This window comes from Hypanus sabinus, chromosome 2 (assembly GCF_030144855.1).
Source record: "Hypanus sabinus isolate sHypSab1 chromosome 2, sHypSab1.hap1, whole genome shotgun sequence".
Taxonomy (NCBI): domain Eukaryota; kingdom Metazoa; phylum Chordata; class Chondrichthyes; order Myliobatiformes; family Dasyatidae; genus Hypanus; species Hypanus sabinus.
The window spans coordinates 70736528-70753730 of NC_082707.1; the positions used below are offsets into that span (position 1 = coordinate 70736528).

Below are 17203 nucleotides of genomic sequence, written 5' to 3' on the forward strand. Positions count from 1 at the left end.
TTTTTCACCTTTTGCTGATAACAATCAGGATGGTCATTTTCATCTTTGGCACGGAGAACTCGACACCTGTTTTTTCCAAAAACTAGCTGAAATGTAGACTCATTTGACCACCGCACATGGTTCCACAGTCTTTCGGTCCATCTGAGATGAGCTCAGGCCCAGAGGACTTGCCGGTGTTTCTGAATAGAATTGATGTATGGCTTCCTCCTTGCGTAATACAGTTTCAAATTGCATTTCTGGATGCAGCGACAGACTGTGTTAAGTGACAATGGTTTTCCGAAGTACTCCCGAGCCCAGGTGACTATAATTGTCACAGTAGCATGACAGTTTCTTAGGCAGTGCCGCCTGAGGGCTCGAAGATCACGCGCATTCAACAGTGGTTTCCAACCTTGCCCTTTACACACTGAGATATCTCAGAATTTTCTGAATCTTTTCACAATATTATGTACTGTAGATGTTGAAAGACCTAAATTCTCTGCAATCTTGTGTTGGGAAATGTTCCTTTTGAACTGACTAACAATTCTGTCATGAATTTTGGCACAAAGGGGTGAGCCACGACCCATCCTTGCTTGCAAAGACTGAGTCTTTGATGGACACTACTTTTCTACCCAGTCATGATACCTCACCTGCTACCAATTAGCCTGCTTAATGTGGAGTCTTCCAAACCGGTGTTACTTGAATATTCTGTGCACTTTTCAATCTGATTTTAACTCTGTCTGAACTTTTGTTGAGTGTGTTGCAGCCATCAAATTCTAAGTTAGTGTATATTTACAAAGTACAATTAAGTTGGTCAGTAAACTATTGAAAATCTTTTCTTTGTACTTTTGTTGGTTAAATAAGGGTTCACGTGAATTGACATATCACAGATTTTTTGTTTTTATTGCATTTTGGAAAATATCCCAACTTTTCTGGAAATGGGGTTTCTCTGACATTAAATTATTATGATCACCCTTGTCCTTTAAAACTGCATCAATTCTCATAGATACACTGTCAGCATCTTGGAGAACTTGCCACAGTTCCTCTTCAGACTTTGGCTGTTTTGCTGTTTCTGTCTCTCCAGATTATCCCAAACGGCCCTGATGATGTTGAGATCAGTGTTATGTGGAGGCTATTCCCTCCGTTACAGAACCCCTTCTTCGTCTTTTCACTAAAAATTCTTCTTTATGACCTTGGATTGTATTTGGGAACATTGTCCTGCTGCTAAATGAACTTGGGACCAATCAGATTCCTCCATGATGCTATCGCATGATTGAGAATCATAGAACAGTGCAGCATTGAAACAGGCCATTCAGCCCATCTAGTCCATGCCAAATCATTAATCTGCCTAATCCCATTGACATGCATCTGGACCTTGTCCCTCCAATCCATGTACCTATCCAAACTTCTCTTAAATGTTGAAATCAACTCCTCATCCACCACTTGTGTTGGCATCTCGTTCCACTCTCACCACCCTCTGAGTGAAGAAGTTCACCCTCCTCTTCCTCTTAAACATTTCAACTTTCATCCTTAACAACCTATGAACTTTAGATGTAAGCTCACACAACTTCAGTGGAAAAGGCCTGCTTGTATTTACCCTATCTATACCCCTCATAATTTTGTACACCTCTATCAAATCTCTCCTCAGTCTACCATGTTCTAGGGAATAAAGTCCTAACCTTTTCCAATAACCCAGGTCCTCAAGTCCTGGCAACATCCTTGTAAATTTTCTCTGCACTCTGTCAATCTTATTTATATCTTTCCTCTAGGTAGCTGACCAAAACTGTACGCAATACTTTAAATTAGGCTTCACCTAACATCCCATCTCCTGCATTCAATTCATTGATTTATGAAGAACTTAAGAAATAGGAGCAGGAGTAGGTCATCTGGCCCATCGAGCCTGCCCTGCCGTTCAATAAGATCATGGCTGATCTGTCCGTAAGCTCAGCTCCATCTACCTGCCTTTTCCCCATAACCCTTAATTCTCTTACTATGTAAAAATCTACCTAACTGTTTCTTAAATATATTTAGTGAGGAAGCCTCAACTGTTTCCCTGGGCAGAGAATTCCACAGATTCACCACTCTCTGGGAAAAACAGTTTCTCCTCATCTTCATCCTAAATCTTCTCCCCTGAGGCAATGTCCGGTAGTTCTAGAAGGCCAATGTTCCAAAAGTTTCTTTATGACCCTAACAACCTGTGACAGCACTTTCATGGAATTGTGGATCTGTATACCTAGATCCCTCTGTTCTACCCCACTCCTCAATTCCCTACCGCTGACTGTGTACGTCCTACCCTGGTTTGTCCTCTTAAACTGCAACACCTCACACTTGTCTGCATTAAATTCCGTCTGCCATTTTTCAACCCACTTTTCTAGCTGAACCAACTTTGATAGTCTTCCTTGCTGTCCAACCACAATCTTGACGTAATCTGCAAATTTGTGGATCTCGTTTACCACATTATCATCCAGATTGTTGATATAGATGGCAAACAACAACAGACCCAACAATGATCCCTACAGCTCTTCACCAGCCACATACCTCCAGTCAGAGAGGCAACTGTCTACACCACTCTCTGGCTATCTCCAGGAATGGCCTGGATGATGTGTACCCTCAGGGAGCAGCCCAGTGGGTGTCCCAGTTCCTCATCAATAACCGAATCTGCTTGTACTTCTCAGCATTGAGAATTCCATTACTTCTGACCAAATCAACAACTCATTTGTAGAAATGAGCCCCAAACCTACTGGGAACCTCCATCGTACTTCATTGCTGGCCACAGCACATCCATGTAGCACTCTCCAGCTCTTCTACAGAGAAGCTGTCTCCTGTTTGAGACAGCACTTGCTGCCATTGTTCAGCACCCCCAGACATGGTGTTTTTCTTGTGAGGGTGAATCTCTTGGCTCTGTTTCCACTTCGGAGGAATTGATTTTTCGCAGCAACTTTTCTATGAAGACCTCTTCTGACAAGATTTCTCCTGACTTGAGAGGGGCGTACCTGGGTTCCAGTGGTTTTTGTGAGTTCAGAGTGGATAGAAGTGATGGACTTTTCCTGATTTAGAAGGGACGTCAGTTTGATGTATCTTTCATCTGCTGCACTGAGATTCCATGGCTGACCTCTGTGCTTCTGGTCCTCAGCCTTACCCGATTTTTGGGCTTCAGAAGAGCTTGAGCAGCACATATTGAAACTCTTGTCTGTCGTGAAATCTCTGCTTGGGAGACACCTTGCTGATGCAGGATGACCACCTTGTGTCTTGCTGCTATGCTCACTCTTGCAGTGATATAAGAATTGATTATTTGAAGGTTAAGCTGTCACATCTGCCCCACTCTTGCCTTTTAGTTTGGTTGTCCTTCGCCCGGTTTGATTCCTTCTACACCCATTTCTATTTCAGTTAATCTGTTTATTTCATTCAACTCATTATGTGATTGATCATTAGCAACCTGTTTGTTACCTTTGTTTAATCATGCGCTAGGCTATTACAAAGTAATCACGTTTTTATTTGAAAAGTGGTCTACTACTTATATGATACTAGCTTTAATGAAATACAAATATTCTCTAACATAGTTTTTAGAAAATGAATGTTTGGAAATCCAAAATTTGTTCTCTTTTACACACACCAATGCAGAAGACAAAAAATGTCTAAAGCAAAATTTATATGAAAAATCTACGATGCCTAAGGTTTTTGCACAGTACTGTAGTTTCAATTTATCAATTTTCCATAATATCCAGGAAGCACCCTATACCCGTCTAAGTTTCATCAATAATCCAAATTTGTGTCATCTCTATTCAAGTTTTAACACTTCAGGACCAAACATCATCCTGGTAAATTTAGGCTGCACTCTCTCTGAGGTCATGGAAATCTACTGCCAATACTGCAGATGTGGTCTTGTCACATATCCCTGTCACATAGCTTTTGCCATTAACCGTGCTTGCAAACAACTTTCATGCAATTAAATAATTCTAAGTATATTTATTATTAAAGAATTTATATATTATACAACCTTGAGATTTGCTTGCTTGCATATAGCCGCAAAGCAAGAAACCCAAAAAAATGCAATTAAGGAAAAAAAATAAAAGACCAACACTTGATGTGCAAGAGGAAGGAAAAAAAAACACAGATCATTCAAACAATTGGATAACAACATTCCTAACCAAACTGAGTCCTCAGATCCAAACCCTGGAATCGGCCCAAAGCCTTGCTGATCAGTTCATCATATTAGTGTGCACGGAGCACAGCAGCTGGGGCAGTCTTCATAGTCTCAGTGCTATGGAGAGTGGAGTGACCATTGTGGTGAATGATCAAAATCAGATCCTGACACTCTGATTAAGTGGGCTGATCTTTAAATTGACCAAACAATGGAACAGTTTAAGGCTCTGACGCCCTGGAGAGAGGTGTGAACATCACGGAGAGTGTGCGAAATCAGCTTTCTTCTCCGACCTGAGCCAGAGTTTAAATTGTCTCAACAGCGGATTGTATCTCACACTTGGACCTGGCTACATTGAAGGGGTCAGGGCCTAGACCATATCGCTTAGTGCCTCGTTCCTGGTCCAGATTTCTCCACCCAGCCCAAAGCCACACCCAAGCTCCAACAGGATCCCACCACTGAGCACATCTTGCCCCCCACCCCAAATTTCTGCTTTCTGTAGGGATCACTCTCTACACGACTCCCTTGTCTATTTGTCCCTCCCTCCTGGCACTTACCCTTGTTAACGGAACAAGTGCTACACCTGCCCCTACACCTCCTCCCTCACTACCATTCATGGTCCTAAACAGTCCTTCTAGGTGAGGCAACACTTCACCTGTGAGTTTGTTGGGGTCATCTACTGTATCTGGTGCTCCCGGTATTACCTCCTGTATATTAGTGAGACCCGAGGTAGATTGGGATACCTCTTCACCGAGCACCTTCACTCCATTCGCCAGGAAAAGCAGGATCTCCCAGTGGCAACCCATTTTAATTCCACTTTCCATTCCCATTCTGACACGTCAGTCCATGGCCTGCTCTACAACCGTGATGAGACCACACTCAGGTTGGAGGAACAACACCTTATATTCCATCTTGGTAGCCTCCAAACTGATGACATGAACATCAATTTCTAGAACTTCTAGTAATGCCCCCCCACCCCCCACCTTGTCATTCCACATTCCCTTTTCCCTCTCTCATCTTACCTCCTTACCTGCCCACTGCCTCCCTCTGGTGTTCCACCCCCTTTATTCTGCAGCCTTCTGTCTTCTCCTATTAGATTCTCCCTTTTCCAGTCCCGTGTCTCTTTCACCAATCAACTTCCCAGCTCATTACTCCTTCAAATTAGTGCCCAGAGCAATCCAACCTCACACCTGGGCCAGTATGGGCATCGAATTTCCTCTGCCCAGACCCCTTGGCACTCAGAGCCATCCGACATTGCACCTGGGCCAGTTGTACGGGCATCGGAACTTCTCTGCTTCAACCTCTTGTTTCTGAATAGCTCACTCCATCTGCATCAATTCTGCAACACACCATCTCGGCTCATCCCTGACCTCGCCGCCGACACTCGCCACTGTTCGTGACAATAATTTAACACAATTTACCTCAGGAAAGGTGTTCTTGGATATGTTTTTAGTTAAATTTCTTGTTTTTATAACTACCAGTGAGCTGTTGCACGTGTTTGTCGTGCCATCTAATTCTAACATGTCCTTGCAAAGAGATTTCATGACAGGATAATAATGTGGGCAAAGAATCAATGTAGTTTTGCAAGCAAAAGGCCGTTTACGTCTTTTGTTCAAAATTCCCTAATTGTAAACTTTGTTCCATTTTTATTATTTTGGCACTATTGGGTGATAATTCTGCTGTTGCCATTTTCATCTTCTCCGGTTCTCCAGTGTTACTGAACCATCATTACATTTGTCATTCAATCACTTCAGCACTATCCTGTAACAGTACCTTTCCCTTTACATCATTGTCCCTTTACATCATTGTCCCAGTCTTTGTCTTCCTTATTTGAATCTGCTGAGTCTCTGATATTTTTGCCACAATAATGAAATATCAATTAAGCCCTCCTCAAATTCATCCCTGCCCCTTGTATTCCTGGCATTTTTATATTCCATAGTCTTCACTGTCAAAATAAGTAATTTTATCAGAATATAATATACGAACAAAAGAGGTAGGTAAATTGCATTTACTCAGTCAAACTTGATCTTCACCCTTGATACATTAAATGACATATCGAAAATTTTTTATTCTTGATGGGGTGTGCAGACAATATCTAATGTAGAAATTGTTTGTCTTCCATGCTCTATCACAACTGGCTTGATGAGTAGAAATTAAAAGTAGAGAGAGAGAAAAAGCATCATTCATTATTGATTCTGTGCTTTCCCCACTCATCTCTTTAATTGTTATAAATTAATATGTTCACTTGTTCTTTTTCTCAGGAGCGATTTATAGTGGTGAGGGAACCTAGTGGGGTGCTGCGCAAAGCAACCTGGGAAGAACGGGACAGGATGATACAGGTCTACTTCCCTCGTGAAGGTCGCAGAATTATTCCACCAGCAATTTTTAAGAATGAAAATCTTCTGGTAAAGTTCATTTTTCTTCTATATTCTAACCCTACTTGATCAATATCTTTAGAAATAGGAACTAACTACATTTTTGTCCTTTAATAAAGTAATGTTAGGAAAATAACTTTACGATAACGTATATGTACATTAATAAAAACAGCTGGGAGATTTGGTTTTTTTGCGGGCATACCCAGTAAATCCAAAAGGCACAATAGAGGCAATGAAAGTCCGTACACATCAGGTTGGACAAACAGTCAATGAGCAAAGGGCAACAACCTGCAAATACAAAAGAGGGGAAATAATAAGAATTATAATGAATAAATAAGGAATGAGTACCAAGACCTGAAATGAAGAGTTCTTAAAAGTGCGTTCATAAGTTGTGGAAACAGTTCAGCGATGAAGCAAGTTAAGTTAACCCCTCTAGTTCAAGAGCTTGATAGTTGAGAGGTTATAACTGTTCCATATTTGGTATGAATCCTGAGGTTCTTTTACCATCTTCCTTATGGCAGCAGCAATAAAAGAGAACATAGAAATTTAGAAAACCTACAGCACAGTACAGGCCCTTCGGCCCACCAAGCTGTGCTGAACATGACCTTACCTTAGAACTACCTAGGCTTACCCATTGTCCTCTACTTTTCTAAGCTCTATGTATCCATCCAGGAGTCTCTTAAAAGACCCTATCGTTTCTGCCTCCACTGCTGGCAGCGGCAGCCCATTCCATGCACTCACCACTCTCTCCGTTTTTTAAAAAAAAAGAACAAATAGATAGTCCCTGACATCTCTGTACCTATGTCCAAGCACCTTAAAATGATGCCCTCTTGTGCTAGCCATTTCAGCCCTGGGAAAAAGCCCCTGACTATCCACATGATCAATGTCTCTCATTAGCTTGAACACTGCTGTCAGGTCACCTGTCATCCTCCATCGCTCCAAGGAGAAAAGACCGAGTTCACTCAACCTATTCTCATAGGGCATGCTCCCCAATCCAGGCAACATCCTTGTAAATCTCCCCTGCACCATTTCTATGGTTTCCACGTCCTTCCTGTAGTGAGGCGACTAGAATTGAGCACAGTACTCCAAGTGGGGTCTGACCAGGGTCCTGTATAGCTGCAGAATTACCTCTCGGCTCTTAAACTCAATCCCACAATTGATGAAGGCCAATGCACCGTATGCCTTCTTAACCACAGAGTCAACCTGCGCAGCAGCTTTGAGCTATGGACTTGGACCCCAAGATCCCTCTGATCTGCCACACTGCCAAGAGTCTTGCCATTAATGCTGTATTCTGCCATTATATGTAACCTACGAAAATGAAGCTCCTCACACTTATCTGGGTTGAATCCATCTGCCACTTCTCAGCCCAGTTTTGCATCCTATCAATGTCCCACTGTAACTTCTGACAGCCGTCCACATTATCCACAACACCCCTAACCTTTGTGTCATCAGCAAATTTACTAACCTGATGACAGAAAGGTTGGGGGTGTTGTGGATAGTGTTGAGGGCTGTCAGAGATTACAGCAGGACTTTGACAGGATGCAAAACTGGGCTGAGAAGTGGCAGATGGAGTTCAACCCATAGCTTGGATGGTGTCGATCCTTGATGGATGCTGCTTTTCTGCTACAGTACTCTATGTAGATGTGCTCAGTGGTGGGTTGGGCTTCACTTGTGATGGACTGTGCCATATCAACTGCTTTTTGTAGGATAGTCTATTGTAGGTTTCCAAACCAGGCCATGATGCAACCAGTCAATATACTCTCTGCCACACATTTAAGAAATTGGTCAAAGTTTTATGTCATGCTGAATCTTTGCATACTTCTAAGGAAGTAGACTGGATGCCATGCTTTATTTCTAATTGTACTTCTGTGCTAGACCCAGGACACATCCTCCGGAATGATAACACTGAGGAATTTAAGGTTGCTGACTCTCTCCACATCTGATCCTCCAATGAGGACTGGCTTTTGGATCTCCGCTTTCCTCCTGAAGTTAATAATCAGCTCCTTGGTCTTGCTGAAAGTGTGTGATGTTGTGGCAGCGCTCAGCCATATTTTCAGTCTCCCTTCTAAAGCTGATTCATTGTCATCTCTGATTTGGCCAATGACATTGGTGTCATCAGTAAACTTAAATATGACTTTAGAGCTGTGCTTAGCATCACAGTAGTAAGTATACATATTGTTTAAATAAGTCATAATTTAACGTCAATTTATTGAGTACATAGAATCAGTGGCGTGTGCATCATATAGTCTGAGACAGCCATGCCCAGCTCCTGGCCTTCACTTGTGGCTTAGCTGCTAAGCCTGGCGGGATTGTTTCTACTGACAGGAGAAGGGGCAGAGGCTGGTTACTGGCACAGTAAAACCAGTCACTTCAGCAGATGGGGCTCATCAGCCGTGGTTGGCAGCTCATCTAGGAGAAGGAAAACTCTGATCTCAAACCTCCATTGCTTTGTGGCTAAACCCACTCATATGGAAGACTTCAGGAGTACACCCCGAGGGGCAAAAATCAGGAGCTGGAGTCCCCTACATTGAGTTCAATGCTGACTGGCAATTCCTGCAATGCTCCTGGTACCAAACTATATCGGTCTCTGCTGTTCCTCCGGGTTCATCAGATAGCTGGAGAGGGGGAGCTTGTAACATGGGCTTGCTCTCCATGTTTTACTGCACAGGATTGCGTGTTGAGACAGCTACGATGCAATCCCCGTGGTCAACTCTGACTGATGGAGGCCTCAGACAGACTCAGAGTGAAAACAGTCATCCAAACCATTGTCTCTGTCCAGGCTTGTTTGGATCACGGTCACAAAGCACCCTTGCTTCAATTGTATTTTTCCCAAGTGTTTGGGTCAACTGAGAATTTACATATAAACTTAGGAACTGGATCTTGGTTTTCCTTTCTCCTACCCATTTAATAATTACATACAGTATATTACTTTAAATACTGAAAACTGATTTAGTGTTTTCCCGGCATATATGACAAATAAACTCTTCTTGGGCTTCCAGCCAGGTACAGGTGTTGATTATAACCGACGTTTCGATGACAAACTCTGCCACCTTCATCAGGGATGTCTAGTCCAGTACTATTTATAGCCCCTTCGTCTGTCCCTCCTGATTGGTTAGTCCTAATCCAATCAAGTTAGCTCACTTCCACCTTGTTTACAATCAAATTCCCATCCTTTATTTCTTTGGAAGGAAAAATGGAAGATCAGACTATTATTTACATGGTAAAAGATTGCAGCTTGCTGCTGTGCAGAAGGACTTGGGAGTGCTTATGCAAGAATTGCAAAGGTTTAGTTAGAGGAGGTTCACTAGATTGATTCCAGAGATGAAGGGGTTAGACTATGAGGAGAGATTAAGTCTCCTGGAAATGTACTCACTGTAATTCAGAAGAATGAGAGGGGATCTTATAGAAACATATGAAATTATGTAAGGGATAGATAAGATAGAGGCAGGAAAGTTTTTTCCACTGGTAGGAGAGACTTAAACTAGGGGACGTAGCCTCAAGATTCGTGTGAGTAAATTTAGAACAGAGATGAGGAGGAACTGTTTTTCCCAAGGAGTGGTGAATCTGTAGAATTCTCTGCCCAATGAAGCAGAGAAGGCTACCTCAGTAAATGTATTTAAGTCAAGGATGGATCAATTTTTGCATAGTACAGGAATTAATGTTAGGGGGAAAAGCCAGGTAGGTGGAGATGAGTCGATGGCCAGATCAGCCATGATCTTAGTGAATGGTGGAGCAGGCTTGACGGGCCAGATAGCCTACTCCTGCTATTTTTTATGTTTTTATGAGACTTTTGTCTTTGTTAAAGTTCTTTTCCTCTAGTTTTATTTTAATGGCTTCCTTTACCCGGCAGTCCCAAAAGGCAGAGGTGTGGCACAGTAGTTTTGTGCCATCGAAGTCAATACTATGGCCATTGCAAATGTAAAGTTCTGCTACCACTGATTTCTCTGGATAACCCAAACAGATACACCTCCTGTGCTCAGTTTCCAAGAACTGGACTTCAATTGTAAGCAAGTTCAGAGAGCAGGAACCTGATTGGATAAGGGCTAACCAATCAGGAAGGATGGACCACAGGTGTATAAATACTACCGGACTGGAGGTGCTCAGGAATCATCCCTGATGAAGATGGCAGATTTGTCATTGAAACATCGGTTATAATCGATACCTGTCACTGGCAGAAAGCCCAAGGAGAACTTATACACCTTAAATACTGTTCAATAATTGGAATAAATAGTTTAAACTATTCACTTTTCTCTGTAGTCAATGACCTGACTACATTATAGAGGGTGTATTACTGAGCTGTATAATCTTGGGACTGTTACCTGACCGTGCTCCTTTTATGTTTAATCCTCAATAGTTGATTACATAATCCAGATTTTACTTGTTGCTAGGTAAAAGGAGGGGCTGGAAGGGCCTATTCCAATAAATAAATAAATATTTTATATGTACATAGGTAGCTCATTAGCTCAGACAATATAAACTCAAAGGGTAACTACAGGAAAAAAGTTGTTTGTTAATTTTTCACATTAAGTTATGTTTGTTTTGCAAATTACGAATTTCTATAGTAGGTCTTAAAACTTCCTCATTTGAAGATGCTGTCCATGATTTTAAAAAAAAGCTGGGGTACACTTTTTGGATACGTTGTGGAATGATAGCAAATAGTGTAGGAACAGACCCGTCACCCCACCTAATCTATGCTAGATGTCAAGCATAATTCCTGCCCTAACTCTAAGAGGTGAAGAGGCAAGCTGAAGTCTTTGGTATTGAATCCTCCCAGATCATTTTAATGTCCTCCCATTCCCAACAGTTTCTCCTGGATTACCACTCACTTATATTCTGGGGGCAATTGATAGTGGTCAATTAACCAACCAATAGGAGAAAACTGGAGCACTGGGAGAAACCCATCCAATTGCAGGGAGAATATGCAAACTCCACTCTGATTTCACTGGCAGTCAGGGTTGAATCTGGGTCACTGGAACTCCAGGCAGCCACTGTGCCACATGTTGTTACTGTTTGGTCATGCACCAACCAAGGAAGTGCTTCAGTTGACAGGTTGTTTATCTTGATGTGAAAGACTCGCTTTGTTCTTATAAATTATCTGGAGATACATAGAACCACAATGCAGCATTTGCATGCAAACTCCCATATCTGATTATATCATTAAATATTGAGGTACTAAATCTGAATATACAGTAGAATAGAATCTGTCCTAAACACTGTATCAGTCATATCATCAAGCTGCTGAACTCATTTGAGAAAGAACTCTTCTCCCTGGAGCGTAGAAGAATGAGGGGAGATTTGATAGAGGTGTATAAAATTATGATGGGTATAGATAGAGTGAATGCAAACAGGCTTTTCCACCTAGGTTAGAGGAGAAATAAACCAGAGGACGTGGGTTAAGGGTGAAGGGGGAAAAGTTTAAAGGGAACATGGGGAGGGGGGCTTCTTCACACAGAGAATAGTGGGAGTGTGAAATGAGCTGCCAGATGAAGTGGTAAATGCAGGCTCACTTTTAACATTTAAGAAAAACTTGGACAGATATATGGATGAGAGGTGTATGGAGGGATATGGTTCAGTTGCAGGTCAGTGGGAGTAAAACATAGGCAGAAAAATGGTTCGGGACAGCCAAGAAGGGCCAAAAGGCCTGTTCCTGTGCTGTAATGTTGTATGGTTCTAACTCCAATTTTTGGTATAGATAAGTAATATATAATCATTCAAATATATCTTTTGGTGTGTATACATATGTGCTATACATACTGATTCTCTGAGTGTGTCAGAAAGATCAAGATCTGCGGCTGTAAATAGAAGTAGGAAATGTATGACAATAACTTCATTGTTTCATTTGTTTACCTAAAATTAAAATGAAACGTACTGATATTTACATAATAATAGACTCTTGTCAAATCACCCTAGTCAAGTATAATTTGATTTAAAAAGAATGACAAATATTTCTCAGTTAAACTGAGTTCAGCTTTCATGCAGACTTTTTAAGATTTCATGCAGACTTTTTAAGATGGATTTGGACTAATTCCTCCCAGCGCAATTTTATAACAAATCATTGGCTGTTTAAGTTGTTTTTTTAAATTTGCTTTCCCCATGTCTTTGTTGGAACTCATCACCTAGTCTTTGTCCTTTGTTCAGCTCCTTGGATAGGCAGATATAGACCTGAAATCAAATTGGAAGTCTTTTTAAATAAATCTTGTTTAACACCCTCTACAACCCACCCCTTCCCTCCATCCCAAAAGACAATCTGGCAAGTTTATGAGCAATACACACAGAATGCTGGGGGAACTCAACAGGCCAGGCAGCATCTATAGAAAAGAGTACAGATAACATTTCGGGCCTGGACCCTTCAGCAGGACAGGAGAAAAAGAAATGAGGAGTCAGATTTAAAGGTAGGAGGAGGGGGAGGGGAAATCCGAGAGGCTTTTAGTGAGCTGTGACAAATTGTATTTCAAAAAAGATGGGGGCCATTTGTTGCAAATGATATTTGGAGAAAGACATTAATTTGCTGTTTGATGTATGATTTTTTTTTTCCCAGCAGATTTTCTCTATATTTCCCTGAGTTTTCCAGGGAAAGACTATGGTGCCAATATTATTAATGTAATGTAAAGCAGCTGACTTGCTGTTTTCAATATCACTGAAAAACAATACGGAAACTTTCCAAGAATATGTCAAAATAAAAAGATCCTTAGCAAAACACCTGTGGGCATCTCTCACGTACCAATATTTACAGCAAGCCAGCATGCACTAGAAGCTAGGTTCAATATACTTCCTTTGGCAAATTGGAGTTTCTTTTTCTTTGTTCATGTATAATTGGGAGATCAGCTGTCATCAAAACTGAATTGGGTTTGATAATAGCACACAACCTTGCTGGCTGTGAAATAGCCAGTGAGAAGCCGGTTAAAGATGTGCCACTTGCTGCACTGAGGAGTTGGATGTGAGGAACTTCGAGAGGTGAAGAGAGAAGTTGGAGTCTTTGGTAATGAATCCTCCAGATCATCTTCAGCATGAGAGTGCTTTGTGGAACAGGTTGCGATATGCTCACTCTCCTTTGAAAAAGATTACAGTGGTGTGCTCTGTGGTCCACAGTGTTAAGGAAGAGGATACTCAGTAAATTACTCACAGACATATTAAAGACCTACATATTCTTTTATACTGGCCTGTATGACAGCCTCCTGGAATTTCCAGTCCTCCACCACAGAGGTGTTAAATGACACCAAGCAGGAGAGTCTGGAACAGCCATTCTTCCCAAAGCTGCTGATTGGCTCCATTCATTCCCTTGGCTCCCTTGGTTCCCTTTTGATCTAGGGGTCCAAGATGCAGATCGTCTGACAGATCACAATGCACAGTCACCAGCAAAGGTGTACTTAATGTTGCCTTCATCCTGATGACCTCCTTTGTGTGTGGTTGCATCATGCTACGTGTAGACCCAAAGCACATTGCTATTACTGCCAGAGGGTTTTGGCCCGAAATGTTGGCTGTACTTTTTCCATAGATGCTGCCTGGCCTGCTAAGTTCCTCTAGCATTTTGTGTGTGTTGCTTGGAATTCCAGTATCTGCAGATTTTCTCTTGTTTGCTATTACTAGGAAGGTTCTTGGGACACTGAAAAGTCTGAAGGTAAATAGGTCACCTAGCTAGACCAATAGTTGCAGGAGTAGGCCATTCTGCCCTTAGCCAGCATCTCCATTCACTGTGATAATGTCTGATCATCCACAATCAGTACCCCGTTCCTGCCTTTTTCCCATATCCCTTGACTCTGCTATCTTTAAGAGCTCTATCTAACTCCTTCTTGAAAGCATCCAGAGAATTGGCCTCCACTGCCTTCTGAGGCAGTGCATTCCACAGATCCGTAACTCTGAAGGTGAAAAAGTTTTTCGTTCTAAATGGTCTACCCCTTATTCTTAAACTGTGGCCTCTGGTTCTAGACACCCCCAACATCGGGAACGTTTCTTGCCTCCAGCATGTCCAATCCCTTAATAATCTTATATGTTTCAATCAGAAAAGCGCTGCCAAAGTTATACCAACGTGTCTCCTGCTCCACTAGGGGCCTGAATATACTTGACCACTGCTACACAAGAATACCTACCGTTCCATCCCATGCCCTCACTTCGGAAAATCGGACCATCAGGCCGTATTCCTCCTCCCGGCTTACAAACAGAAACTGAAGCGGGAGATCACAGTGTCAAAAGTGGTGTCGCACTGGACAGAGGAAACGAATGAGGTCTTCCATGACTGCTTTGAATCGGTGGGCTGGTTCGTATTCAAGGATTTGGCAGCTAACCTCAATGAGTATTGCTCAGCTGTCACGGACTTTATCTGGAAATGCACAGAGGACTGTGTCTCGCAAGACGATCCGGGTATTCCCTAACCGGAAACCTTGGATGAATTATGAGGTCCAGTCCCTTTTGAAGGCTAGAGCTGCGGCTTTTAGGTCTGGGGATACCAGTCTCTACACGGAATCCAGGCGTGAACTCCGGAAAGCCATTAAGGGCGCCAAGAGGCAATATCGAGCCAAGTTGGAAGCCCAGGCTAACCAGAGGGATGCCAGTAGACTATGGCAGGGTCTAAATGAGATCACTGGGTGCAAAGAAAAGTTTGGGAATATCAATAACTGTAGCGCTTCTCTTCCTGACGACCTTAACATACTCTATGCAAGATGAACCGGACCTGGTGGAATCGAGATTCATCATCACCGAGGAAGACATTAGCAGACTCTTCCTGAAGATAAATCCAAGGAAGGTGATGGGCCCAGATGGCATCTCGGGACGGGTTCTCTGGACCTGTGCAAACGAGCTAGCTGGAGTGTTTGCTGACACCTTCAACTGCTCCCTGCTTCAGTCTAAGATCCCCTCGTGTTTTAAGGAGGCAACGATAATCCCGGTGCTGAAGAAAAGCAGGGTGGCATGCTTGAATGACTACCAACCTGTGGCTCTAACATCAATTGCTATGAAGTGCTTCGAGCGATTGGTTATGGCACACATCAACCATAATCTATCAGTCAACTTTGACGCTTTGCAATTCATCTACAGGAGCAACAGGTCAACGGCGGATGCCATCTCTCTGGCACTACATTCTTCCTTAGAACACCTAGAGAATAAAGGCGCATATGTAAGGCTCCTTTTCATCAACTACAGCTCTGGCTTTAATAGCATCATTCCAAATAAACTGATTCCTAAGCCCCGGAACCTAGATCTTAGCACTCAGATCTGCAGCTGGATCTTCAGCTTCCTCACAGACAGGACCCAGGCTGTAAAAATAGGGGACAAGCTCTCCTCTACAATCACTCTGAGCACCGGTGCCCCACAAGGATGTGTACTCAGTCCCCTGCTATACTCACTGTACACCCGTGATTGTGTAGCCAAGTTTCCATCAAACTCAATATATAAGTTTGCTGATGACACTACAATTGTAGGCCGTATCTCAGGTAATGATGAGTTTGAGTACAGAGAGGAAATTAAGAACCTGGTGGCATGGTGCAAAGACAATAATCTATCCCTCAACGTCAGCAAGATGAAGGAATTGATTGTTGACTTCAGGAGTAGCAGACCGCACAACCCCATCTACAACGGTGAAGCGCAGGTGGAACAGGTCAAAACCTTTAAGTTCCTCGGGGTAAATATCACAAATGACCTGACTTGGTCTAACCAAGCAGTCCAGTGCCAAGAAGGCCCACCAGCACCTTTACTTCCTGAGAAAGCTGAAGAAATTTGGCCTGTCCCCTAAAACCCTCACTAATTTTTATAGATGCACCATAGAAAGCATTCTTCTAGGGTGCATCACAACCTGGTATGGAAGTTGTCCTGTCCAAGACTGGAAGAAGCTGCAGAAGTTCGTGAACATAGCCCAGCACATCACACAAACCAATCTTCCATCCTTGGGCTCACTTTACACTGCATGCTGTCGGAGCAGTGCTGCCAGGATAATCAAGGACACGACCCACCCAGCCAACACAATTTTTGTCCCTCTTCCCTCCGGGAGGAGGTTCAGGAGCTTGAAGATTCGTACGGCCAGCTTCTTTCCAATTGTGATAAGATCCTGACCTGGATCTGGGCCGTACCTTCCAAATATCCGGACCTGACTTGCACTACCGTACTTTCCCTTTTCTATTTTCTAATTATGATTTATAATTTAAATTTTTATTATATTTACTTTGATTTGTACTTCAGGGAGCGCGAAGCGCAGAATCAAATATCGCTGTGATGATTGTACAATTGCTTGGTGACAAAGTAAAGATCCCCTCTCATCCTTCTAAATTCCAGTGTATACAAGCCCAGTCGCACCAATCTTTCAACATATGACAGTCCTGCCATCCCGGGAATTAACCTCATGAACCTACTCTGCACTCCCTCAATAGCAAGATGGACTACACCCCAGGATTCTGAAAGGAGGTTATCAAGGCATTGGGAATGGTCTTTCAAGAATCACTAGATTTTGGAGTGGTTCCAGAGGAATGGAAAATTGAAAATGTCACTCTACTCTTTAAGAAGAGAGGGAATCAGTAGGAAGAATGTTATAGGCCAGTTAACCTGACTTCAGTGGTTGGAAGATGTTGGATTCTATCATTAAGGATGAGGTTTTGGAGTACTGGAGGCACATGACAAAATAGGCTGTAGTCAGCATGGTTTCTCGAGGGGAATTCTTGCCTGACTAATCTGTTGGAATTCTTTGAGGAAATAACAGGCAGGATAGACAAAGGAGAGTCAGTGGGTG

General features: G+C 42.6%; 1 protein-coding gene across 1 annotated transcript in view; it reads left to right on the plus strand.

Annotated features, from left to right (window-relative positions):
* Positions 1-17203, plus strand: part of mrps22 (mitochondrial ribosomal protein S22) — a 46183-nt gene that overhangs the window by 13380 nt on the left and 15600 nt on the right. Inside the window, exon 4 of the mRNA XM_059947993.1 lies at positions 6379-6522. Coding sequence (XP_059803976.1) covers positions 6379-6522 — 144 coding nt within the window. The remainder of the gene's footprint in view (positions 1-6378; positions 6523-17203) is intronic.